A 27,410-nucleotide genomic window follows, 5' to 3' on the forward strand; every position below is an offset into this window, starting at 1 on the left:
AATTCACAACTTCCAGTTGGCTGTGTGAGTGGCCCTCGCTGCCAAAACTCCAGGAAGGGGAAGTTTCCCCCTTTATATCAGGGATGTTGTAAGGATTTCCAGGTTTCTTTGACAGGAGGTTTTTCAAAGGTGATACATCTCTGGCTGTTTTAGGAGGTCCTTGAATGTTCTTCAATAGTGAGCTCTCTGGGAAGGCCCTGTAGCTGTCCTCTGCTACAGAGGACCCCCCTGCAGCACCTCTACCCGTGTCAGCAGGCTCTGAGAGAGCCACCTGGGAATGGAGTATGTGCTGTGTTTTAGGCCGATGATCTCTAAGAGTTACAAGGTTAGAGCCAAACAAGGTGCTTCTGCCCTTGGGACAATACATGCACTCTGTTTCCAGATGCAGGCAGGAAAGGGGATTGGAATGCTCCTGAGAGGTCTGAAATCATCAAAGGTGCTGTGGGTCAGTCACGAGAAGACTGAGGGTCTTAGGATTTGTGGGGCATTGGTCCTCAGAGGGGAGTGGCTTTTGTGGTCCTTGGGACAGACACACTTGGGTCTTGGTCACCCACAGTGGGTACACAGATGTCCTGTCAGGACTTTGGAAAGTTCCTCTCATCGCAGGGAGATTTTAATGAGTAAAGATGATTTCCGCAGAGCTGGTGGTTTTGTTACTGGTTTTCAAAGGCCTTCTTGAGCCACAGGAATGGGACCTATGGCTCTTAGAAAAACAGGTCACTTGAGTCTAGATTTCCTTCCCCTGCTCCCCAAGCTCACGTGTGAAGCTTTGCAGGGCGAACACCCAGTGACAGCTTCCTTGGCCCAGATCCCAAGGTTATTAGAGATGGGATCTGTGACTGATGTGGCCCATGGGAAGGGAATCCGCATTCCCTAGAAGCAGCATGCTGCTTGCCTTACAGGAGCTATGAGCTCAGAACAGGACCAGGAAATAAACCTGAGGACAGAGATGTATAGCTTTGTTTGCATGGGATTTAACATTGGAAACTTCCACCACTGCTATCTCTGTTTTTCGTGCTTTAAATGTGTGCCCTTAAAAACAGACCAATATTTGAAATCTCCAAATCCATAAATAATGGATTTGTCAAGCACTTAAGCACTGCTGGATTGGCAGGGAGGGGTTAGCCAGTTTTCTTCAATCTTTTAAAAATGGATTCTCAGAAGAGGCAATGGCCATTTTCTTGGAACCTCAAAGTGTTTATTTAAGTAATCACTACACCCAGTGTGGGGCTTGAACTCACGACCCCAAGATCAAGAGTCCCATGATCTTCCAACTGAGCCACCCAGGCGCCTCTCAAGTCTGATTTTTGAAAAATATTTCTGGGGCGCCTGGGTGGCTCAATCAGTTAAGCATCTGACTCTTGATTTCAGATCATGATCTCATGGTTTGTGAGATGGATGGAGCCCCAACAATCCTGTCGGGCTCCCTGCCCTGACAGCACAGAGCCTGCTTGGGATTCTTTCTCTCTCGGTCCCTCCCCAACTTGCACTCTCAAAATAAATACTTAAAAAATGTATAAAAATATTTCCTTTGGGGACACCTGGCAGGCTCAGTGTGTGACTCTTGATCTCCAGGCCATGAGTTCGAGCCCCATGTTGGGTATAAAGATTACTACCTAAAAATACAATCTTTTGAGGTGCCTGGGTGGCTGAGTCAGTTAAGTTTCCAACTTTGGATCAGGTCAGGATTTTGCGACCTGAGTTTGAGTCCCACGTCGGGCTCTGTGCTGACAGCTCAGAGCCTGGAGCCTGCTCCACATTCTGTGTTTCTCCTTTCTCTCTATTCCTTTGTAGATTGTTCACAAATATTCATCAAAACCTGTTTCGACAGACCTACCCACTAGGCTTGCAAGGACAACTGAAAAATTTGGAAGTTATCCCCAAATCCTCCATGTTACCATTTTTTCCATCCCTTTTTGCATGTGGTTCTTTTCACGATCAGACATGCAGAGCACACAAAATGGTGCTGTTACAAAGCTGAGCAGGGCCAGAGCAGACAGGCTCCGATATGCCATCCACCCGCCCCACGGGAACCTGCGGGCTCTGGGTCAGCCTCAGCTCGTCACAGTCACCCCAGCTTCCTTTGGCCGCAGAAGCAGCAGAGTCTCCCTGACCTTTGACATTACGGAGTGGTAGATGGAGGAGCACTCGGTCCCACTCTGGAGTGACCCAAATCCTTACTGTCATTATTCAGACTCTGCCTTTTACTCGTTGATTTTTGTAAAAGATTTTTTAAAGTTTATGTATTTTGAGAGACAGAATGAACAGGGGAGGGGCAGAGAAAGAATCCCCAGCAGGCTCTGCACTGTCAGCACAGAGCTTGGCATGGGGTTTGAACCCATGAACTGTGAGATCATGACATGGGCCTGAACCAAGAGGCAGATGCTTTACTGACTGAGCCACCCAGGCACCTCTATATCTTGCTTTTTAAATCGTGTATTTTCTCTGGTTGCCAAAAAGGCCTCCCCAAGAACTGGCTGGAGTTTCTCTAGGATTGGAAGCCCCTTGGGCTTTTGTTGTTCAGTCCAAATACCCGCTGGGGGTCCGTGGCCGGTGTGTGTCCTGTGTATTGCACGCCCGTGTTCATCGGGCAGATGGTTAGATGGGGGAGACCTGTGCAGACAGTGTGGAAGGGCAGGCCTGGAAGCTCTCCTCTGGGCCGATGTTACGCTCCCGTCTGGTTGGCTCTTTCATGGACAAAAGCGATGCAAACGTGGAAGGGGGAGTCAGACTCCTCCACCTAAGGAACCAGAAATGTGCGGGCCTTCCCTAGCCTGGGGGAGGGGGACAAGTTGGTTTCTGGCCGTGTGGGACGGCGGCTGTGCTCATCACTATACCACCAGTGCCGGCATTTTAGGCCATGTTGAACGGCTGATCTTGGGGAGTCTGGGCCTGGAGGATTTGTTGGCAAGTCTGTTCTCTGAAAGCCCCAAGGTCTGAGTGGCCCCAGACGTGGCCCAACCTTTGTCACTGCTCTCCTTGGCCATGTAACATTTTCCAGAGGGCCTGCGTGAGGGAGCAGCACGGTAGAGGGTAGACTCCCATGTGGACGAGGCTTCTGTGCTGTGAAGAGATCACCTCCTGAAGGACCAAGGTGCTATAACGTAGGTGGACGAATACCTAACGTTTGGCAGAGGAGCTGGTTGGAGGCCTTCTTGGAAGGGGAGGCAGTGTGCTGACCTAGACGGCAGTGTGAGCTGCTAACAAGCACGGGTACTGGCCAGCGGGTCAATCCCGACTCGTCCCCTCTTTGCTGAGACCTCAATTTATTTCACCTCTCTGTGCCTCAGTTTCTCTCTCTAAATTAGAAAACCGCTTCTCTTGTGCACTTAAGACAATACACGTAAGTAGCTTCTCAGAGCGCCTGGTGCCGGAAGTACTTTGTAAACACCCTTCTGTTGTTCTTACGGCCCAGAGGAAGCCGTTGCTCCTGGTTTGTCTTCATGGTCCCACCACTCAGGGCAGTGGGTGGAGAGGAATTTGCCCACTTCCTTGCTGGAAATGCTGAGTCTTACTCTTGTTCATTCTGTCCTGTCCAGCTCTCACGGTCGTCCCGCTGGGATGCAGGCCCTCGTCCACTGTAAGTCTCTCAAGAAAAAGTACAGTGACACACTCCACAGGAGCGAGAATTTATGTCTGTCTCCTCTGTAACCGTGGGGAGTGGGTGACTTTTTGGAAGAGGTCCGCTAACGGGGCCTACTTACCCTCTGCCTGCCTTTGCTCCAAACTAAAGATGTTCATTAATTGCACATCTTTAAATACGATCCCTTCTTACTTTTCAGGCCCTGGAGCTCCAGACAGCATGCACAGCTTTTACCATGTCTGTGTGTCTTCCTGATGGATTCACTTGTACTTGGCTTTATCCTGAATCAGTGTTCACCAACTTAGTTTCTGGTGCAGGAGGTCTAGGACTCAACATTTATTTCTAATGAGGTCCTAGGTGATGCTGTGGTACTTTGAGAAGCACCATCCTAAGCAATTAATACTGCTAGTGATTTGCTCCTAATACAGCACGTATAACCGTAAGTCACAGATGTTCCTTCTGACTGCACCACGACCCCTTCTACTCACGTGGAGAAGTGCTGCCTTTGAGTTAAATGGAGGACACCTCTGGCCACACGATTTCAGACGGATCTCTCCTGGCTCTGGAGACTGCTGTTGAAGTTCAGAGCCAGTCTGTCCTTGGGACTAAAGGGAGTTTCCTTCAGGACACTGGCAAGGACTGGATCGGTGGCTTGTGGCAGGAGGGTCAGAGCCAATCGTCAGGTGGTCACATGGTGTGGGGTTTGGAATGCGTCACCCGTGGCAGTTGGCTCGTTTGTTGTCCTCGCCCTGCTTCTCCCTGTGAGGGTTTTGTAGCTTCCCTGACGGACCAAGATGCTCAGCAGGCCCATGACTACGGCTTCTTCCCTCTTTCTGCCCAACAGAAGAGCCTGTCCAGCTTTCGTAGGACACTTAAGCCTGCTCTGTGAGTGGGAGGCCCCGACAGGTGCCAGGCTCTACTTCCTGTTGTCCTATAGACTTTCTTGGGAGACAGATCGGGACATCTGCTTAGCTGAGGTTTGCTACAGGAACCCAGGCACCTGGGAGCAGTAATCATTTTCTCCTCTAGACTCAAGGGGACTACTCTAATTCCCTGCAAGGAGATGGGACCCTGTTCCGATGCAGTAAGCTGCTTTTCTCCTAACGTTTCCCACCTAGCTTTGTGACACATCTGAGAAACTTTTCCCTGACCTGCCTTTTGTGGCTTACTCTTCACCTGGACGGTGCTTTCACGATGCCACGTTTTCTGTTTATATCCTCTTAACAGAGAAGGGAGGAAACCCAGAAATAGGTAAATGACTTCATATAGCTCCTGACTGCCTTCTCCACATATTGCGCAGCAACCCCAGTCCAGAAGGGTAGGTGGTAAGGGGAGTTGCCCACCCATGGGCAGGTGTTCCTGTGTATCTGTAGCCAGACCTTCTTAGCTCTTTTAGAGAATCCACTAGAAACTACCTGGAGTTATTTCCAACTGATCCATGAAGCTCCTTTGCCCTACAAAAGAGCAGTCCTAAGAATACCCCAGGGTGGACCCAAGGGTAAGTCCTGCCTTGTGGTCACACATCAGGGCTACCACGTCTCTCCCAACAGGAACAAAAGGGCACATCCAACAACCAAAAACAATCCTAGTATTTATACTTTTAAGGAGTATCTGGGTGGCTCAGTCGGTTAAGCGTCCAACTTCAGCTCAGGTCACGATTTCAGGGCTTGTGAGGTCGGGCTCTATCTACACTGACAGCTTGGAGCCTGCTTCGCATTCTGTGTCTCCCTCTCTCTCTGCCTGCCCCTCCCCTGCTCATGTTCTCTCAAAAATAAATGAAAAAACATGTATACTTAAGAAGTTATCAGCAGAGTACCTCATGATCATGCCCTTATTAACCGATTTCCTATTTCTGACTTGTGCCAAGCCCTATGCTGCCTGGGTGTAACTCCTGGTCCCATTCCCATCCAGCTGTGTGACCTGGTAGCTTCCTCCACCTCTCAGGAATAAGGATCACAGACCTCTCAGATTTTCAACCAAAGACTCACATCCAGTTCTCAAAAGTTTCCATGGAACACTGGTAGTGGGAGGCTTGACAGGGAGCCGTAGCGATCTGGAGAGCCGCAACGGCCCGTGAGAGCCAGTGAGCTGCAAAAAGAGCACCTTGGGGAAGAGTTAAAGAGATGCCATGTGACACACAGAATGAGAAAAAAGCCAGGATCCAAATATAATACAAGCTAACATGGGACTTGGCTTTCAGCAAGTGACGGGAGTATGACAGAAAAAAAGCAGTCCATTTGACCTTGATTCTAAGAATGTTCTCTTTTAAAGAATGCAAAAGTCAAGACCCTGGGCCCAGGGAAGAGGAAATGCAGCCTTGACACGCTGCCAGGCCTGGGACTCAGCTCTCTCTCTGCCGCCAACAAGTACTGTTCATCACTTTCTCCCTTTCAAAAGAGACCTACAGATACTGCACAGAGTGAAGCGCCCCTCCTGTGACAGCATGAAAGCGAAGGGACAGCAGACGCACGAGAGACACCTTTCGTCGATGCTGAGGTGTCAAGAGACACTAGCCCAAGTTTTGAAGATAAAAAGAATCAAAGAATGGCATCACTAAAAACACCCAAAAAGACCCCAGGAGGGTAGAAGAGGGGTCAGCTGGAGTCTTACTTTCCACAGCAGAGAGGTAACAGATGCTGAAGGCTGATGTGTCAGGAGGAGGAGGAGGAACTAGGAGCTACAGGCAGCGCAGGCCGAAAGCGGTTGTCTCCAGGAGTGGAACGTGGAGACTTGTCCTCAGTTAACCTCACATGCACGTCAGTTTCATTAAAGCCAAACTGGTTATGCTGCACAAGTGGAAAAATGAGATCGCATTTTCACCCATCAAAATAGCAACAAAGGAAAAATGCCCAGTGTGAGTTGGGGGTGTGCTCAAAAATTGGCCCTGTTCGCACTGTTAGGAAACAGAGATACAAAGACTGATGTATAAGAAACACTCAGTTCAAGAGTCTATCATTTCCAACAGTAGTTTTTCAGTTTTTCAAAAAGCATATAAAATTATAAATTATCTCAACTTTGGGGGGTGGGGAGGGGCAGAATATTTAAAGGCAGGAATATGAAGGATCTTTATATACATTTTTAAAAATCAGGTTGTTAAAAGGGAAGATGTGCATAAAGGAATCCATGGGCCCAGCAGGAGACTCTCATGAGGAACTCTGCAATTTAGCTACATTTCCCCCACGTCTCAAACTACCCTGGTCAGAGTGCACGCCTTACCTAGGCCAGGACCTTTCTGGAAAGTCTTCCCACACCCCAGAGCTCCTAGAGTACTGGTAAGATAGGGCAGTGCTCTGCACTGCTCAGTAACAAACACTTCCTCCCAGCTAGGCCCCCTGCTGGTCCTCAACCCCACCATGAACAATTAAGTAGCAGCTTCTATTTATTAGTACTTACTCTATATATGTTCTCCTCTTTGAGTACGTCGTTATGTCTCCGCACCATCCTGAAAGTGTTTATTACTGTTTTTCAGAAGACTGAGTAATTTGCTCAAAGTCACACAAGTCCGTGGCAGAGTAATTCAAACCAGATTGGCCCTATTTCAAAGTACGAACCCAACTCTTTAAAACCACAAAGAATATGCTTCACCACTGAGGAAGTCACTAAGGCCTGTCAGAAACTCATGACAAATCATTTCAAAAATCTTTAAAAGCTAAATAAACCCTCAGATGATGGAATAAGAAACCTCAACAGGATTAACAACTCATGCCAGACTAAAAGAAAGTAAGTACCAGTCTTCCTGTTCAGAAATGATCTTAAAAGGAAACAGTTCACAACCTGATCAGTCCTCCAAGTTTAAGATGCTGTAGTGAGCCCTGGCTGCAGCAGTATGTACTATTCCACGACAGCCTCACCACAAAGAGCCAAAAAGGCGCTCTTGGAGCTTACGTAAGCAGCAAACATAACCATCGCCACCGACTGTTTTCCACTCCAGACTGTGTAGTTTAAGAGTAGATCCCAATACTATCTCAATATCCTTCCGCCGATGACCACTTACATAGTAATATAATTTAATGCTCTGTCACTATGTCAAAACAAAAGTGATTAGATTGGGACAGGAACACTTCAATTAAGCTGGACAATTTCTCAAGCAACATGACAAAAACAATGTGAAGAAAAAGGATTCAAGTCAGGTACCTGAATTTTAGATTTCCTTTTTTTTTTTTTCAACGTTTATTTTTGGGACAGAGAGAGACAGAGCATGAACGGGGGAGGGGCAGAGAGAGAGGGAGACACAGAATCGGAAACAGGCTCCAGGCTCTGAGCCATCAGCCCAGAGCCCGACGCGGGGCTCGAACTCCCGGACCGCGAGATCGTGACCTGGCTGAAGTCGGACGCTTAACTGACTGCGCCACCCAGGCGCCCCCAGGTACCTGAATTTTAAAAGAAATCAGTGATCTGTGAAGAATGAGATTCTAGTTTAATCTGCACTACATGGACAACAATTCCAGCATAAATAAACTGTGCCTCTCAGATGAGATAGTCTGCTTCCTAAAAACGAATGGTCACGGAACTTGCCCAGGCAGCCTTGTTTGCTAGCATATACCCATTCCTGTGACTCACCTCGACCTCAGGTTCTAAGATGCTGTGGTTTGAAAAGTTCTAAGTAACCTCCAATCTGCAAAGACGACATGCTTTGAGTAAGAACAGACTCCTACACTGTCTAGAGTGTGGGACAGCCTCGTGAAGCCAGGCAAAGCATTTCTCTCCCATCCAGAGGAAACCATCTGTCTAGAGTTCATGCTGCCGCCTGGGAACAGGTCCAGAAAAGTTCTAATAGATAAGCTCCAAATCTGTATTAATGTTCCCTTTTCCCAGGTAAGGAAGAACTAATCTGAGTTTGAATCTGAGTTAAATTCTTCATTATTATCAGCACCAAAAACCTGTCCTTAAGATGTTCTTGGATACATATTTGAGGGGGCTTTTTTTTATTGCTGATTACAGATTTCAAACTTGAAATGTGCATTTCTTGGCAAGTTACACCAGTGATTCTTCACTTACATTTCCAATAAAAGCTTAAGGAAACAGACAAAAATACAAAGGATGAGAGAAACACAAACAGCGATGCCTCAAAACAAAAGGATTTAGTAACAGAAAGAAGTCTCCACGCTCAGTGTCCGTCACAATTTTAAAGTTCTCCCAACAATGCAGATGCTCATCATGATCATGTACTGAACTTATTAATAATACCTGTCCCTTGAAGCTGCAAACTGGAAAAGTCAGCCACTTACATTTAGGATCATACAAACCACCTAATTTGCTCAGGGTTCAGCTTAAAGCAACATTTAATATTCATTACAAGATGGAATTTGTGACAAGTTCAAAAGGAAAACTTGCTTAAATGCAGCTGTACTCTGACGTCTATGAAACGTTCCCAGGCTTAGCCAATTTGGAAAATGCAGTTCAAAGCAGTGTCACGCTGGCCGCCTGAAGGTATCCTTGGAGATACTGGAGCGCTTCTGCATTGAGGCTGGTGCTCACCATTGATGGAACCTACCAGAGATGGAAAACACACATGCTAGTTGTTGGAGAGCCTAACAAACCAACACAAGCCCTGTCTTCTATGGGAGAACCACCACAGTCCGTCACCAAGGGCTCTTACTGGGATTTATAAGGAGATCAACTGCTTTATGCCTTCAAAGTTGGACAGGTCTCGGGACGCCTGGGTGGCTCAGTTGGTTAAGCGTCTGACTTTGGCTCAGGTCATGATTTCATGTTTTGTGTGTTTGAGCCTGGTGTCAGGCTCTGTGCTGACAGCTTGGAGCCTGCTTCGAATTGTGTGTCTCTCTCTGCCCCCACCTCCCCCCAGCTCATTCTTTCCCTCGCTCTCTCAAAAAAAAACAAACAAACAAACAAACAAAAAAACTGGACAGGTCTCAAAAGCAGATCCACAAGGAATTGCTGCTGTTCAGTGTGGTAGAGGTACTGTGATATTAAAAACTATATATGCATCACGGACCAACAAGGACTTTTTTTTTTAACGTTTATTTATTTTTGAGACAGAGACCGAGCATGAACGGGGGAGAGAGGGAGACACAGAATCTGAAACAGGCTCCAGGCTCTGAGCGGTCAGCACAGAGCCCAACGCGGGGCTCGAACTCCCGGACCGCGAGATCGTGACCTGAGCCGAAGTCGGACGCTTAACCGACTGAGCCACGCAGGCACCCCCAACAAGGACTTTTTCTAAAGTACATGTGGGTTAAATGACATGTTGCCCAAAGAGAAACAAATGCAACATGATTGGCAGGATGCTGATCATTTCTAAAGGTCAGCACATGATGGTTTGTTATGCTGTTTGTTATTTGTTTTTCTGTGTGTGTGAAGTTTTCCATAACACAATGGAAAACAAAAATTTTATCAGATAATCTAGAAGATTGGGTAAAAGGTGCTAGCTAATGCAACTCTACAGCCATTATTAGGTTTACTCCATGATCCATTCTTTAATTTTTGAGTATGTTGTGGCTAAAAAAACCCAAAAAACCATTTATATATACATATACGTGTGTGTGCGTGTATATATGCCTGCAATAAAAGATTATTTTAATCTGGGAAATACACATTTTTCTATCCAAAGAGTTTTAGGGCACCTGGCTGGCTCAGTCAGAAGAACATGTGGCCCTTGACCTCGGGGTCTTGAGTTGAAGCTCAGGTCAGATATAGAGATTACTTAACTAAAACTTTAAGAAAATTATTTGCATAAAATCTATTTCTAGCACATTATTTTACTACAGAAAATTAAGGCCTAACTATAATTCAGTGGGATGTTTGATCACGCTGACCAGTGAAGACATGCGCCAGAGTAACTGCTACCTTCTTGGCTTCCCAAAAAACTCCACGACTTAGAGTTCTGTGACAGCAGTCACTTACCCTTCCTGGACAGGCGGTAGACAACTTGTGAAGTGACTGTGCCAGGTGAATTTTGGGGTTATTGACCATCTGACCTACAGGATCGTGCTCTTTTTTCCCGGCAAATGCCAGTTGTGAGAAGGCGGTCTGATACCCTGGTGTATCTTCTATGTCAATAAAATGCTCTTCATCAGGAATGGTATCATCTTCAGGTAGCTCAAAAAGGCCAATCAGGGATTGTAATAAAGGAGTCCTGAATTTGAAGAAAGCAAACAGATGAAAAATTATTGTTTACATCTTCAGAAGTATTTGCTTAAACAGCAATTCTTCAGAGATGCAAAATTAGACCCACAGTCTAAAGAAAAGAACAGTAAGGTAGCTTTGAAATGGAAGAAGAAAAAAAAAAGCCCCAAATCATCAAATCCCTTTCTGGAAGAGGCAGCCTAAGTGAGCCCCAAATGCGGAAAGGAGATGCAAGAGGTCAAGAAAAGCCAGGAATACCAGACACCAACAAGCACAAGCATGCTATGTCTTCTCGTAGCCTATTCAATTTCTCCTTAAAAAGAAAATTGTTTTCAATGTTTGTTTATTTTTGAGAGGGAGAGAGACAGAGTGTAAGCAAGGGAAAGGCAGAAAGAGAGGGAAACAGGATCTAAAGCAGGCTCCAGCTAATAGCACACAGCCTGATGCAGGGCTCGAACCCACCAACTGCAAGATCATGACCTGAGCCGAAGTCGGTTGCTTGACTGACTGAGCCACCCACGTGCTCCAATATCTCCTTTTAAAGATTTAAGCCAGTTTGGTTGGGTGTCATGAACAGTTCTAGATATCATGCAGACCAGGGACTTTCACCAGATTCTCAAAGGGACACATGAACCCTCCTCTAGTAAAGTTAAGGAAGCAGCAACAAGAGGTTTCTAGGCCCAGGGGTGCCGAGGTGGCTGTCAGTTGAGCGTCTGGTTCTTGATCTCGCCTCAGGTCATGATCTCATGGTTTGTGGGATTGAGCCCCATGTCAGGCTCTGTACTGGCAGTGTGGAGACTATTGGCGGGGGGAGGGCCGGGGGGGGGGTTCTCTTCCCCACTGTCTCTACCCCTTCCCCAGCTTGCTTGCCCTCTCTCTCGCTCCCAAACATCTAAAAAAAAAATTCAAAGTTCCTTCTAGGCCCAGAAGTACCCACATGTCCTGTCTTGGATCTGATGGTTGCTAGTGGAGAACCCGAGATCAGAATCCAATTCTCAGCCCTCAAGAAAATAAGCTTATTTGAATTTGTAGTCATAAGGAAAGGAAGCTGTAATTTCTAACAACTTTACTTACCATAGCTTGGTATACTCTGTGTCCATCATTGGGGGACATTCCGTTAGTAATTTGGTTATTCCAACTGCACAAATCTTTTTCTCAACATTTCCAGAGACTTTCTGAATTTCAGGAATAATGATTTTTTCCAAAACCATTCCAAACATTCTATTAAAACAAATTTTACATTAGACTATCATTATAATACTGTGAAATTCTTAATGTTATTTACACTGACTCCTTAGGAATATAAGAGAATCCAAAATAACAAGTTGGTCAACTGAATGGCAGAGTCCTTGAGATGACAAAACAACAATAAAACCTCAGGCCTCGACTCTGTGGCCAAGTGCCACCAACAACTTCTGTGAAATACTAACGACAACTGTGCTCAAGGAGAATCTTCATGGCCACTTTTCTTTGTCTCATATGCTTTAAAAAAAAAAAAGAAATTCTGAAAAATTAGAAAACAGAAAAGCAAAGGAAGGAAGAAAATGAATTACCCATCACCCCGCTATCCAGCAGTAACTACTTTTAACATTTCTGGATTATAAACTTCCCAACCTTTTATGTTTACACACCTGTAATCATGTGAAAGTTGACAGACACATTAAAACAATGATTTGGCCAACAATTCTAATATGTTCTTGCAGACATCTGAAAGTAAAGTTTTTCATGGTACTAAATGATGCAAAATCCTCAGTGTATACTCTACCACAAGTATCTGAAGTGGAAATAGTGGGTTATCAAGGATACTGGAAATTTTAGCTCTAGATAAAATAAAAGTGTGCATAGGTTTTCCTCTATAGCAAGATCAAAGCAGTGTAGGCACCCACTAGCAGTTCATGAAACGGATTTCCTCACAAACCTCTACTGCTGGAAAGCATATTTTCTGGCATGACATTTTAGGCAATCTGGAATTCTGGGGATATAATACCAATACAAGGAGCTACCTTGAACATTTTCTCCAAATTGTTCTCTTTCATTTCTTTCTATCCTTCCTTTCCTTATTAAATGGGAAATACTACCAAACTATACTCTGTCTCTACACTAAGTGAAAAGCAAGCTCCTGGAGACAACCCTGGCCATCAATAACACAGAACACTGGCTTGCAGAGATGGGGGAGAAAAATGTTTTGCAGGGGTTTTCCTTGCCACTCAACAGTCCTAAGAATATTTTGAAAACCACAAAGATACTATAACTCCACCAAGAACTATAAAACCATGCATAAAATAGAAATACTGATTTGTGCTAAAAAAGGTCAATTTTTTTGCTTTAATAAATAAATTATAGGGGCACCTGGGTGGCTCAGTCTGTTAAGCGTCTGACTCTTGGTTTTGGCAGAGGTCATGATCTCGTGGTTTGTGGGACAGAGCCCCGCAATGGGCTCCTTATTGATAGCACAGAGCCTGCTTGGGATTCTCTCTCTGCCCTTTCCCCACTCATGCACATGCTCTCTCCAAAATAAACTTTAAAGAAATTTTAATTGTATAAATTGTAATAAATAATAAAAACAAACTTACTTTGGTTGTATACCATCAAATATTTCTTGCAGTGCCAACGCCCCATACTTTATGCAGTACAAATTAATAAAGACTAAGAAGCCTGTTGAAAAGAGATACAGAGTATCAGTACAGAGGCCTCACTGTGCTGAACAAGCAATTCACCACTGAAGTCCTCCAAGTGAAATATTCCTAATCATCAAAACCAATGGCTAACTGTGGCATCAGTACTTGCCTTTATTATACAATTTAATATACAGTACAGACAAAAAATGTTTTGATACCTAACTTTAGAAACTAACCTTTGGAACACAATATATTTGAAAGTGATTTAGTGTTTGGAGAATACAAACATCTTAAAATATTGTATATAGACAGCTTATAACTTGGTAAAACATTTATATGTAACCAGAAAGTCTAGGAGTTTTAGCTACTTTCCTTCATTATTTGTGTAGGAATAGCCAAATGATTTTACTTACTCTTGATAAACTTTGTTGTTTTGGAATTCTGAAGTCTTTGGAACAGGAGAATGAAGATCTGCTTCCTATACTGATCAACCGACTCACTGAAGAATTGAATAAAAGAAACAATGTATCAATTCAGCATCTTCTCAGCACCTAACAGTCCTTGAATAATCCTACAGTGATGTTTTATGCTCATACTCACGGAGGCATGTGCTCTATTATACTGTTTAGAAGATAAAAACCTTGGTGGTCATTGGCTTTGGATGCAATTAGCTTCTGGAACACACCTAATAACCCAGGCTACAACAAATTAAATCAAATAATCAGTTAAAGAGACAAGGATTAATTGTTCCAAAAGTTACATTAAATAGGTGATGTCTTGGAAAAGGGTGCATGCTAGAAAAATCTGTTTTTGCTTCCATTCTTACTTCTGAATATCCCATCGCAATAAGCCCTTAAAGTTAAGATCTTGAAATTAACCTACTGGACTCTTTATTTTCCAGCATGGAGATAATTAAGGATACCTTATTACAATAATAAATCTACATTAATATTTTCTACTACTCCTTTCCTCACTGTTGTATTTATTTTAAATCAGGAAGTAAAAAAAAAATCTACCATCCTCAGTTTCTCTCAGCTACCTCAGAAACTTACATCAAAATAAATTCACTCACAATTTTGTCAGCCGCAGCACTTGCTATGGTGTTGGAACCGCGTTCTAAGAATGCTTGGAGAAGCCTCACTAGAGCAGGAATGTTTCCTGTTCTTTCCCAAAGCACCGGCTGAAGGAGATGAGGAAATAAGGCCATATAGGAAGATGGGATGTCATTTTTGTGTGTTTCCAGAAGCAAAGACATCACTTGAAAGACGTATGGAATAAATTCTGTTGATGAAAGTAAACACAGAGCTGTCAGATTCGAAAGCAATAGCTCCCATACAAAAGGCGCACACCTCTTAGGCAGGCTGCATTCTATTAACCCCTTTAATAGCTGTATTCAGGGGCGCCTGGGTGGTTCAGTCAGGTGAGCATCCGACTTCAGCTCAAGTCATGATCTCATGGTTTGTGGGTTCAAGCCCTCCATTGGGCTCTGCCTACAGCTCAGAGCCTGGAGCCTGCTTTGAATTTTGTGTCTCCCTATCTCTCTGCCCACTCTACCCCTGCCGATTGCGCTTTCAAAAATAAACATTAAAAATCTTTTTTAAAAAATAGTTGTATTCGGTAATGAAGAAAGTAACTTCCTTTAACTTACCTTGAACATCATTTTGTAAAATTTCAGTAAACACGAGAAACAAAGCTTCCTCAAAATTTACAACAGCAGCAGGGTTAGCTTTGCAAGTTATTCTTATGGATAAACATATTGCTTCAAACATGTAGTGATTGAAGTGAGGTTTGCTTGGGTTCTGAAATTAAAAACGAAAGCTTATTACTGACTATATTAAATATCTAAAATAAAACACACCTACCCTTTCTAGAACACAGTAAAAGGCCATCTTTTTAAAAAAAATCAGTATTAAAGCATTGATTACACTTGCCTGCATATATGCTGAAGTTCTGTAATTAACTTTAAAATTCAGAAAATACTGCCTTTTTCCTCGGAATTAAAAAAAAACATTTTTTATTTGAGACACAGAGGGAGAGAGACCGAGCACAGGAGGGGCAGAGAGAGAGGGAGACACAGAATCCGAAGAAAGCTCCAGGCTCTGAGCTGTCAGCACACAGCCTGACGAGGAGCTCGAACTTGCAAACCGCGAGGTCATAACTCGAGCTGAAGTTGGACGCTCAGCCGGCTGAGCCACCTAAGCACCCCACCTCACCTTTTTTTTTAATGGGCAAAATCCACCATGAAAAATACCTCTGAGTCACAGAGAGATTACTACACAAGCATCAGCTCCCAGGGCTGTAAGGAACTTGTCTAAAACCCATGTGCTCTAGAGCCGTCACTATAAACAGTGGTGGAAGAAGCAAGCAGGGACATGTTAAGTCCTGGCTATGCCACTAGCCTTGTGTGGGACGCCTCAGGCAAACCTTAACTTCTATGGGCCTCAATGTCTATATCTACAGAGTGACAATCCTTTTTATTTTTAATTTTTTTTTGACGCTTATTTTTGAGAGCGAGTGAGCGAGCGAGGGTGGGGCAGAGAGAGAGGGAGACACAGAATCCAAAGCAGACTCCAGGCTCTGAGCTGTCAGTACAGAGCCTGACGTGGGGCTCGAACTCATGACTGCAAGATCATGACCTGAGCCGAAGTCGGACACTTAACCGATTGAGCGACTAGGCATCCCTGAGTGACAATTCTTTCTATCAGTGGTTTTCAATGTTTTTTAAAGGAACATAACCCTGTTTTCCTTCAAATGAAATCCTTCTCGAAAGGCTACCACAGAAAGTAGATGAACGCAGGAGATGGTTGGGGGAGGCCCCAATGTGTCTTCTATCTTAATCCTCCAAGGCCCAAAGCAGTCCAACACCCTTACCCAGAACCCAGTGAGAAAATGATCCTTCTCCAAAGTCCCTGTAACAGTTCCAAGAATTTATCTCCTTTCCATAGAGTAATTAGGAACAGGCATCTAAAAAGGAGTTTTGGCAGCCTTAAAAGGACTTTTATTTTCTAAAACTTAGTGTCAACAAATAGGAATCAAATTATCTATAAAATTTTTAATCAAAGGAATGAAATTTACTTGGGGGAAATAAGAATAAAGAGGACCAGGGGTGCCTGGGTGGCTTAGTTGATTAAGTGCCAGACTTCAGCTCAGGTCATGATCTCGCAGTCTGTGAGTTCGAGCCCCACGTGGGGCTCTGTGCTGACAGCTCAGAGCCTGGAGCCTGCTTCGGATTCTGTGTCTCCATCTCTCTCTGCCCCTCCCCTGTTCATGCTCTGTCTCTCTCAAAAATAAACATTTTTTAAAAATTAAAAAAAGAAAAAAAAGAAGAATAAAGAAGACCAGACACAAAGGTCTGCACCGTTTTACAGAAGTCTAAGTAAGGAGCCTCTGTGTCCACTTGGTACAAAGTCTGCTTTCCTCCATCTAAGATCAGTCATCTTACTTTTTCAATTTTATTTACTAAAACGTTACTTTTTTGTTTTTAATTTTTTTTTAAATGTTTATTTTTGAGAGAGACAGAGACAGAATGCGAGTGGTTAGGGGCAGAGAGAGAGAAAGGGAGACACAGAATCCGGAGCAGGCTCCAGGCTCTGAGCTGTCAGCACAGAGCCCAATACGGGGCTCAAACTCACGAGCTATGAGATCATGACCTGAACCGAAGTTGGACGCTCAACCGACTGAGCCACCCAGGCGCCTCAATGAAACGTTACTTTTAAAGTGAGAATAAATTAAATGAAACATTTTCAAGTTATTGGGCCTGCACTTAAAGGCGAATGCTGCTAGGTCTCCAATCTAGTGACTCTCCACACTTCTCATATGTGTATTAATTGTTGGTCAGGAAGAATTCAGGGAACTTTTCCTATGCCCAGTCTATTGCCAGGGAATTCTGAGGCTCAAATAGTTTGAAGCGTAAGTTAAAAAGCAACTGCACTTTTAAAACTGATCTTGTTACCTTACTAACAGCTAATAGCTTCTGTGTAAGCTGAGTGATGAGGGTGGGGATGTAGGGGATTATGGCTTCTTGTAGGAGGGAAAAACTTCTCATGATAGCTGTAAAATATAAAAACAGCAAAAGTAAATAGTTAAACTTCAGAATAAAATCGTGATTAAGGAAAAAAAGTCCACTGATTCATCAACCAAAACTTTAAGACCCTTAAGTAACCCCCAGATAGCTCTCTATATTTCAAAATAATCTAACTTTCTCCTTTCATCTTAAAATTAGGCCAGGGATTGACAACAAAATCTAGCGTGCTAGGAAATACTACTTTCAGAAGGCCTAAGGCTTAAAAGAATTAAAAAAGGGACAAGAAAAAGTAGTAAGTGACTAAAGAGGCAGACACAGAGCAGGAAAAAGGGTAGAACGACTGGGGGAGGGGGCAGGGAGGAACGACAGTAGCTGGAAGGGAGTGCAGTTTCCAGTGTCTTTCACTTAGAAATCAGTGGCAGGAAATGTTTAGCCCTAACCTAATGGACACATCACAGCCCACCAAAAACTGAGAAAAGGCCACTGCCCATCTCCCCACAAAAAGAGAGATTAGGAGCCTAAAAAAAATCTAAAAATACATGTAAAGCTATGGAGGTTCCATACTGCAAGAATACAGCCCATTAATAAATGCCTAAAAACATTTTGCACAGATTACTAAGCTTAAAATATAAATAACTGTTTCTGCATGAGTAAAATAGATGTTTACTAAGTACAGCCACTACTACATGCCAAGCAAGAGAACACAAAAAGTCATCATCTCATCTCCTCAACTTTGTGGATGCTTCTCCTACCTGAAGCAGACTCACCTCCAACTAGCTAACCACTGCTTATCCCTCACTTCCTAGAGAAAGCTTTTCCTGAGCTCAGTTTAAGGGGCTTAGAGGATGGATCGGTTCCCCTCCTCTGGGCTGGCAGAGTCCGTTCACTCATTCATCCAACAATATTCATTGAGAAGGTATTACATACAGGTGCTCCTTGTATAGTCCAGGAACACAGTAATGGGACCACATGCCAGGTAACCTCACAGAAATGGACGTTAAACAACAGTAATCACACATCACTGTTGGGAAAAGAACGATACTGAAAACACACACGGATACACACCTATCCACATACATAAACACACGTGTACACACAAACACACAACACATGCCAGGGGCCCTGATTGGCCACGAGGGACAGTTTGTTTGAAAAACATCTATGAGTCAGACACAGCTAGGCTCTTGGAACGTGACAGTGAATAAGACTGAAATTGCCCCTCAAGTCAGAGCTGTCCGCACGACACTCTCCTAATGTAGCACCGGGCAGATGGTTTATAGCTGCCTGTGTCCTCAGCAGTAGCTCTATGAAGGCAGATCTGTGTGGAGTCTCTCAAGGGCATCCAGGTTGCACAGCAAAGATGTAACCTAGCATGCCACCAAGAAATGTCTGATCTGAGCTCTGCCCCCAAATTCAATCTAGGTAAAGAAGAAGGGAGTTTGCTACTTTTTAACAAGAGGAGTATCTACATCAAACTAGGGTAGACTTTTTTTCTGAAAACACTTGTTTTAATATATAGTAAACCAAACATTTTCCACGTAAAGATATCTAAACCTACCGACTTCATAGCCAACAGTATCTGGTCCATGGACTATGAAACCTGAAGTACAACTCAGTATTTACCCCTGTAATTGGAGACGGGATTCTTATAGTCTGTACACCAGGGGAACGGCCTACCTTTCATAATATATTCATTTTCTGAAGAGCCAGGAAGTGTGAGAGCTTTGAAAAGGTTTGTTAGCAGAATCTCAACAAACGGTGCGATTTCTGCGGCTGTAAAGCTATAGATGAAAAAACAGCTTTCAGTCACTGCCAACTCTTGAGCTTGTCACTCTGGAATACCCTTGGCAACCACTAAGTCACACTTCTTGGCATAAGAGTGAGCCATCTCCCACCACTGATAATCAGCTGACAGCTTAGGAAAGTAACTGTTTACATGTGTTCATGTTAAGTCCCTAAAAAGGGCACATCTGTGATCAAACACAAACCAAAAACCAGGCAAACCCGACATCATCTAAAGCCATTCAGGTCGTCCTTGGTTCCTATCCATCACTGTCGAGAACAGTACTCAGACTCTCAGGGTCTCAGTCATTTGTTTTTCCCGGAGGTGGAACAGATTCATAACTTCTGCATGAATTCCGGGCCTGAAGACAGGTACTGGTCTGACTCACCTCAGAGGATGTCCTTTCAACCCTTAATTGGTCACTGAGAAGATGTGTACTTCAAGTTCTTGATGAAGAAAAGAACCTAGAATTGCTTTCCATCTCTCACCCAAAGCTCAGTTTCAAGAAATAACACTGGTGGATAATGGCCTGAAAGATCTGCAGACCGTCCATCCCTCTACATTTATCCTCGGATCAGGCCAGAAGAGCTACTACCGCCTAGGTAGCTTTCTTTCACTCAGCTATGTCGTATCTCCGCAATGAGTAATAATACAAAAACACCAGGTAAAAACAACACTGTCGCGTGACGGTGCTAAGACCACTCCCTTAATGAAGGCCCATTTCTGAGATGCCTTCTGAGGAACTGTTTTAAGTTTAATCTCAAGGACGCCGAAAATTTTAACTGACCAAGTTCCTCTCTTTGCCTTGGTTTGCCAGAAGACAGCACATAAATTTCAGGAGCTTCCTTAATTCCTGTATAGGATCCTCTGACACCTATTTCCTTTTAGTAACCTTACCCCGTTATTTCCCTTTGCTCCGATTTCCTGTTTAACTTTTTGCCATTATGTATCTTCGTAGCATACTGCTTCATCCTTCTAGACTGACACACAGTATAAATAAATGAGGAAAAAGTACACATTTTTCAAACTACTAATGAAATTATGAATATAGTCAAAGAGATCTCTGACAGCACAGAACAGTTCCCACCCCAAGCTGAAAAAATAAAAATTGCTTAGAATCAAATACTTACAGAGTGGCGTTGTTAGGTCCTCTCATAGTAAACAGCCTCTCAAGTGCATGTGCCGCATAAGTATGGACAACAATGCTTTCAGCCTGAAGGTGATTAATCAAGAGAGGAATGGAAACTAAAAGATGCTCTTTCGGTACCTGAAAAACACAGTAACGTGCAAGCTTTAACTCAATGGTGCTACCTTAGAGTAAAAGACAACTGGAATAGAAGGGCTTGACGATTCTAGAAAGTGTTTTTTCAGCTGTTACAATGGGAGATGATACGGTTGAGAAATTAAAACTTCTATCTCCACGTAATAATTCAATTCATGTTAACTTTTCTTATTCTCCTTCTCTGAGCATTAAACTACGGTTAGAGTAAAATCTTACAGATAAAAAAAGAAGCACACCATAAAATAATATGGATAAAGCACACCATAAAACAATATGGATAAGCACACTAATTTCATTACTACTAAGAATTATACTTTTCATTAGCAGGTAGTTCTTGGAAAAGTTATTCAAGCTCTTTGTGCCTCATTTTTTCTTCTAAAAAAAGAGGTGGGGGCAAAGATAAGAATACTAATCTTCATTAGAAGCCTCTAAAAATTTAGAACACCCATTCATTACTCTTTAAAATAGAATAGCTTCACAAGGTTGCATGTAACCCTGGTAACTACCTGCCAAAGACATAAAAATTATAAATCAAGAAATTAAAGAATCATCCATAGGAAATAAACTGTGGCATATTCTTATGATGGGATACTACACAACTATTAAAAAATGAACTACGTCTACTAAAATGAGTAACTCTCAAAAACAATGTTAAGCACACACAAAAAAACCAAGATATGTAGAGCAAACCTACAGCATATCATTTATACAAATAAAATTTTAAGCCTATAAAATACTACAGAATTTTTGTGGAAACAAGTTATGTAGTAAAACCATAAACACACGAGAATAAAATTGGCCAAAAATACAATGTGAGAAACTCCACGAGACAAATGACTGGTTTCTCCAAGAACTAATAGTCACAAGAAAGGGGAAGGAGGACCTCTCTGTTGTAAAATAAGAGATAAGAGACAATCAACCATAAACAATGTGTGTACCTTGTTTGGATCCCAATTTTTATTAAAATCACTATATAATGATATTTTTGAGACAAAGGAGAAAAATAAGCATGGTCTGGATCCTAAGTTCTTAAGAAGTTATTGTTAATTCTGTTAGATGTGAATGTCAAGTATGACTGCGCGGCAGGGAGAGAAGCTGGTATACAATAAAACTCTTAAGAGATTAACTGGTATAAAACATGTAATTCAAAAGCTACTTACTTGATTCCTAAAAATCATTATGTATTTGATACCATCAGCTTTAAGGACAGGAAATTCATTCACTATTAAAAAAATAAAGCCATAGTTATTTAAGTGCTAAAGACCACTACTCCCAAATTGGTGACATTATTGGATCTTTGAAACAGTTTGGTAACCAAAATGTCAAGTAACTGAAACTTAATTACTTAAAGATCTACTATGTAGTTATTAGTAAGATTATGAGTAATTTTATTTTTTCCCCTTGTTAAGTTTCATTACAAATGAACATGTACTACTTACATAACTGAAGGACCACAAACTAATGACCATGTATCAACTTCTTCCTAGAAAGGAAGCTATTCTGAATCAAGAGTATGTGTCTCTGGATAGAATTTGCTTTAATATTTGTGCTACCGAAGTGAGCAATGGCTGGGATTTGCTTTAAACTACTCTAATTATGGGAAAATAAATTAGTAAAAAAGATAGAATATTGGTCAATTATTAAAAATTCTTGAATCTATCCAGATTCAAGGTACGTTAAAATATTCTCCCTTTTAGTGTATTTAAAAATCCATACAAAAGTATTTTTTTCTTTATTTTTAATATTTATTTTAAGAGAGAGAGAGAAAGAGAGAGAGAATTCCAAGGAGGCTCCATGCTGTCAACACAGAGTCCAATGCTGGCCTTGATTCCACAAGACTTGAGCTGAAATCAACAGTCAGACACTTAATCAACTGAGCCACCCAGGTACCCCCCAAAGTTTTTTTTTTTTAATATATTTTTTTTTTTCCAACGTTTATTTATTTTTGGGACAGAGAGAGACAGAGCATGAATGGGGGAGGGGCAGAGAGAGAGGGAGACACAGAATCCGAAGCAGGCTCCAGGCTCTGAGCCATCAGCCCAGAGCCCGACGCGGGGCTCGAACTCACGGACCGCGAGATCGTGACCTGGCTGAAGTCGGACGCTTAACCGACCGCGCCACCCAGGCGCCCCCCAAAAGTTTTTTAAAAAGGGATTAAAAAAAAGGGGGGGGAATACATAAGGTATCTTAATCAACATACTTTCATAAACATAGAAAATTATCCTTAAGACTTACTCAGTTTCAAGTACTTTAAATTTGCTTCAATTTTTAAGATTTCAGTTTTTATTTTTTTCTGCCATTAGATATAAAAATATTTTTAAAAATTTTAAAATTCATTGTCAATTGGCTAACATACAGTGTAAAGTGTGTTCTTGGTTTTTGAAGTAGATTCCCATGCTTCATCACTTACACACAACACCCAGTGCTCATCCCAACAAGTGCCCTCCTCAATGCTCATCACCCATTTTCCCCTCTCCTGCCCGCCCTCCCCTCCCCCATCCACCCTCCGTTTGTTCTCTGTATTTAAGAGTCTCTTCTGGTTTGCCTCCCTCCCTCTCTGTAACTATTTTTTTTTCCCCTTCCCTTGGGGAAGACGATGGGGGCATGGTCTTCTATTAAGTTTCTCAAGGTCAACGTATGAGTGGGATTTCAGTTTTTAAATAAGAAGGAAAAGAAAACTAAAGTATAATTCCTATAGGAATTTGTAGCTGAGCTACAAATTTCGTTTTAGTTGTTCCCATTTTCCTTCTACACAAGCAACATCTTCTTTAGACTGTTCATTTCAACTGGGCAAGATCTGGGGAAACCATGTGAGATTTTATTCAGTAAAAGAAGTAACTTCAACAAGGATAGGAGCCATTTTTTTGAGTGTCATGGTGATGCAGAATCCGTTATGACTTTTGCCATAATGTTAGTTATTTTGCAGTATAAAATAACAAGCAGGGGTGCCTGGCCTGGCTCAGTTGGTAAGAGCATGTGAATCTTGATCTCAGAGGATCATGAGTTCAACTCCCACATTGGGTGTAGAGATTACTTTACATACATACATACATACATACATACATACATACATACATACATACCATTGCAAGTAAAAAATGTTGTAAGCTGTATAAAAAACATTTTTAACAGGGGAGCCTAGGTGGCTCAGTCAGTTAAGGGTCCCAAATCTTGATTTCAGCTCTGGTCTGGACTCCATGGGGTTCATGGGATTGAGTCCTACATTGGGCTCTGCACTAATAGCGTGGAGCCTGCTTGGGATTCTCTCTCTCCCTCTCTCTCAAAATATATTAAAAAAAAAAAATCCCCCCCCCCCAACTCACCGTTAGCTGATTTTAAATCGGGGAGAATGTGATTCACAAAGAACTCAGTCAGGTTTACAAGTTCATTTGCTTGTGTAATTCCATGCTGAAAAACAAATTTTTAATATGATAAAATAAAATGAAATACTTCTATCTATCTAACACATAAGAAATTAAGGCAACTTTTAAAAAACAGGTTAAAAATGGAGATGAACACTTCAAGTCACAACTGCTTAAATATATTAAAAAAAAAAACAAGACTTTTTTAATAAACAAGAAAGAAGCGTCCCTAAATTAAAGAACAGCTAAATTTAAATTTAGCACATTCTATACACCAAGTCTCAGTGAAGGGAATCCATCAGTTTTTTGTCCAGGAGAAAATGAAGTGCTTCATACATCAATGTCAACTCATCTTTGGAGACTATATGATTCTCATCAGAACAAACAGGTTACCTAGCAGAGTAGGCTGCATCATTAGAAATCTATTACTTCTTTCTGATTTCTGTGGTTACCACCAAGACTAAAAAATTCTAACGTTTATTCATTTTTGAGAGACAGAGTGCGAGCAGGAGAGGAGCAGAGACAAAGAAAAAGGGGGGGGGGAGGGGGAGAGGGAGAGGAAGAGACAGAGACAGAGACAGAGAGAGAATCCAAAGTAGGCTCCAGGCTCAGAGCTGTCAGCACAGAGCCTGACGCGGGGCTCGAACTCACTGACCTGATCATGACCTAAGCTGAAGTCGGATGCTTAACCAACTGACCCACCCAGGTGCCCCACCAGCAAGTCTATTTTAGAAACAAAACTACATTGAAGATTCACCTTCTGTGTTTGGGCTTTTGATGCCAACGATGTCACGAGGTAAATGGCTGCATCTTTGTGTTTCCAGTTGACAGACGGATTTTTTGCATATTCCTGCAGCATGGAATTAACATAACCAGAGAAGATTCCTGTCACGGGTCCCTCAAAAAACTTGCACAATCCTCGTACTAGATCACAAGCAGCCCTGCGTCTAGTATCAATATCTATAAAATCAAAGGGAAATACATCACAGGATAAAGAAACCACCAACTGATCAAGATTATAAGGCAAAAAATTGCCATGTGATAGCTATCAACAATATAAACAATGAAAAAGATCATTATTTTATTCACAAGACACACAAGAATGGGAATGAAACTAAAAAGATTATCGTAGTAGTTACACACTAATAAGTATGTAAGAGACAGAGGACATTCAATGCTGGACACTTGGATAGAACTCAGACGAGAGCTGCTCTTAAAGGTGTACAAATTAAAGGAGGAAAGGCAGTTGAGACAACACACTTACTCTGACTACTCCTCCTCCCACAGTGACAAGAACTACTTTAAAAGTGCCTTGCTATCAGACTAACAGTTAAAAACCAAAATACATACCAGATCCTTCCAAATCTCTCCTTATGTATTCCTCAGAATTATCTTCAAAGGCTTCTTCATCGGCAGCTACAAAGAGAGATGGCATTCCAAATAACCCCTCAAAAGACATGACAAGCCACTGTACTTTCATAACTGAGTACACAGAAGAGTATGTAGATGTGCCATATTTTATAGCAAAGTGTTCCTAACAAATGACGACTTGGTGTATTCTTTTTTAAAAAATGCTTATTCATTTTGAGAGAGTAACAGCAAGAGCAAGACAGAGCATGGGCGTGTGAGCTGGGGAGGGACAGAGAGAATCCCAAGCAGGATCCACGCTGTCAGCGCAAAGCCCAACACGGGACTTGATCTCACAACCGTGAGATCATAACCTGAACTGAAATCAAGAGCTGGAAGCTAAACTGAGCCACCCAAGCTTATATATATTTCATTTATTCTTAATCATTACTTAGAGCACAAATGCTACCCTGAGAGGGTAAGTATAGGTAATTCACACAGCTCACCTGTTCTAATGTGATAGTGTCCCCAGAACGGGACTTTAACCACCAACATCAAAAAGGTGACTGCTGGAGCCCAAGCTAGGGATGCCAACTTTTTATTCTGCTAAATAAGGACATTAAAAAACCAAACAGCCTAACAAATATAACCACCATTATTTCATAAAAGTCATTTCCACACCAATAAAAGTAGGATGGACAATATCAGAATAAAGATCTGTCCTTTATAGTTTCATGAAAAAAACACAAAAGGAAATAAAGCCTTACATGATATTGTCCTTTATTCCTTTTAGTTCCTGATAATTTGAGAAACACTGATCTAATGAATACTTTAACATAAAACACAATTCCTTCCTTATTTACTACCTGTCCTTCTCAGCTCTAAGAAGGAGAGACAATTTGTACACTAATACTCTTAAGACTCTCTTAACCTTAATTACAAACTAGGTGGGCTTCAGCTCTGTATTTACAGGTTATCAATCACTTCCGCTCTCAACTACACTGTTTGAAAACTGCTATCTGCCTTGGTGAAACACTAACTCAAACAACACCATCTTGGATGGTTTACTTTCTTATCCATGGAATAGGAATTTTTTTAGTCTTATTCAATATTTCTGTGAAAAACCCTCCACAGTGTAAAACAAACCTCACCACAGTGATACAAATGTCTTTTATTTTTAAAATTTATTTTTTAATGTTTTATTCATTTTTTTTTTTGAGACACACACACACACACACACACACACACACACACACACACACACAGTGTGAGCGGGGGAGAGGCAGAGAGAGAGGGAGACACAGAATCCGAAGCAGCCTCTAGGCTCTGAGCTGTCAGTACGGCGCCCCACACAGGGCTCAAACCCACGAACTGTGAGATCACAACTTGAACCAAAGTTGGATACTTAACCGACTGAGCCACCCAGGCCCCCCCTCACAAATGTCTTTTAAACTACACTTTGTCTTAGTGTAGAAAATAGGCAGTAAGTGGGGGAACCCCAGTGGCTCAGTCGGTTAAGCATCTGACTCTTGGTTACAGCTCATGTGATGATCTCACGAGATCAAAACCTGGCATCAGTCTCCTCGCTGACAGTGTGAAGCCAGCTTGGGATTCTCCCAAAATAAATAAACATTTTTTTCAGAAATAGGCAATTAAGTGACCTGCAGAAGTTTTAATTAGCAATAAGAAAAAAATCAGACTGGCTTCCTGGGTGGCTCAGTTGATTCAGCGTCCAATTCTCGTTCAGCTCAGGATTCTCTCTCTCCTTCTCCTGCCCCTCCCCTGCTAGTGTGGCATGTGAACTCTCTCTAAAAATAAGTAAGTTAAACTTAAAAAAACTAGGGCGCCTGAGTGGCTCAGTTGGCTAAGTGTCTGACTTTGGCTTAGGTCATAATCTTGTGGTTCATGGGTTCGAGCCCCCACATCAGGCTCTCTGGTGTCAGAGCAGAGCCAGCTTTAGATCCTTTGTCTTCCTCTACCCCTCCCCCACCTGCATGTGTGTATACTCTCACTCTCGCAAAAATAAACATTTAAAAAAAAATCAGACTCAATATATTATATAAAAAGCAGCAGGGAACAGACTTACTAAATTTATACTAACATACTCTTCAAAAAAACAAGCTTTTAATCTTCTGAAAAGGCTTCAGACTTTGCCATAATTACCTCTAAATTCCATGTTAGGCACGATAACCTTTTCACAGATACTTGTCAGTGTGTTCTGGTCCTCAAACAGATTCTTATAGTGAGGTCTCTCACAAACTGAAGCCAGAAACTGAATTGCATTACTTACTAACTGGGAAAAAACAAAAACAAAAACACAAAAAC

At 42.3% G+C, this 27,410-nt stretch overlaps 1 protein-coding gene across 1 annotated transcript in view; it reads right to left on the reverse strand.

Moving 5' to 3' along the window:
* Positions 1 to 8,475: 8,475 nt before the first annotated feature.
* The window catches only part of CSE1L (chromosome segregation 1 like), a 47,125-nt gene continuing 28,190 nt past the window's right edge, over positions 8,476 to 27,410 (reverse strand). The window contains exons 10-25 of the mRNA XM_047069702.1: positions 27,249 to 27,378; positions 25,089 to 25,154; positions 24,496 to 24,698; positions 23,700 to 23,784; positions 21,537 to 21,598; positions 20,225 to 20,361; positions 18,989 to 19,092; positions 17,240 to 17,337; positions 14,936 to 15,086; positions 14,360 to 14,568; positions 13,888 to 13,985; positions 13,701 to 13,786; positions 13,243 to 13,324; positions 11,744 to 11,890; positions 10,448 to 10,679; positions 8,476 to 9,073 (exon numbers count right to left, since the gene is read on the reverse strand). Coding sequence (XP_046925658.1) covers positions 8,984 to 9,073; positions 10,448 to 10,679; positions 11,744 to 11,890; positions 13,243 to 13,324; positions 13,701 to 13,786; positions 13,888 to 13,985; positions 14,360 to 14,568; positions 14,936 to 15,086; positions 17,240 to 17,337; positions 18,989 to 19,092; positions 20,225 to 20,361; positions 21,537 to 21,598; positions 23,700 to 23,784; positions 24,496 to 24,698; positions 25,089 to 25,154; positions 27,249 to 27,378 — 1,980 coding nt within the window. The 3' untranslated portion in view covers positions 8,476 to 8,983. The remainder of the gene's footprint in view (positions 9,074 to 10,447; positions 10,680 to 11,743; positions 11,891 to 13,242; positions 13,325 to 13,700; positions 13,787 to 13,887; positions 13,986 to 14,359; positions 14,569 to 14,935; positions 15,087 to 17,239; positions 17,338 to 18,988; positions 19,093 to 20,224; positions 20,362 to 21,536; positions 21,599 to 23,699; positions 23,785 to 24,495; positions 24,699 to 25,088; positions 25,155 to 27,248; positions 27,379 to 27,410) is intronic.

The sequence above is a fragment of the Lynx rufus genome, unplaced genomic scaffold (genome assembly GCF_022079265.1).
Source record: "Lynx rufus isolate CCGP_SWC_20201006 ecotype Redwood Valley unplaced genomic scaffold, mLynRuf1.p SCAF_8, whole genome shotgun sequence".
Classification (NCBI taxonomy): domain Eukaryota; kingdom Metazoa; phylum Chordata; class Mammalia; order Carnivora; family Felidae; genus Lynx; species Lynx rufus.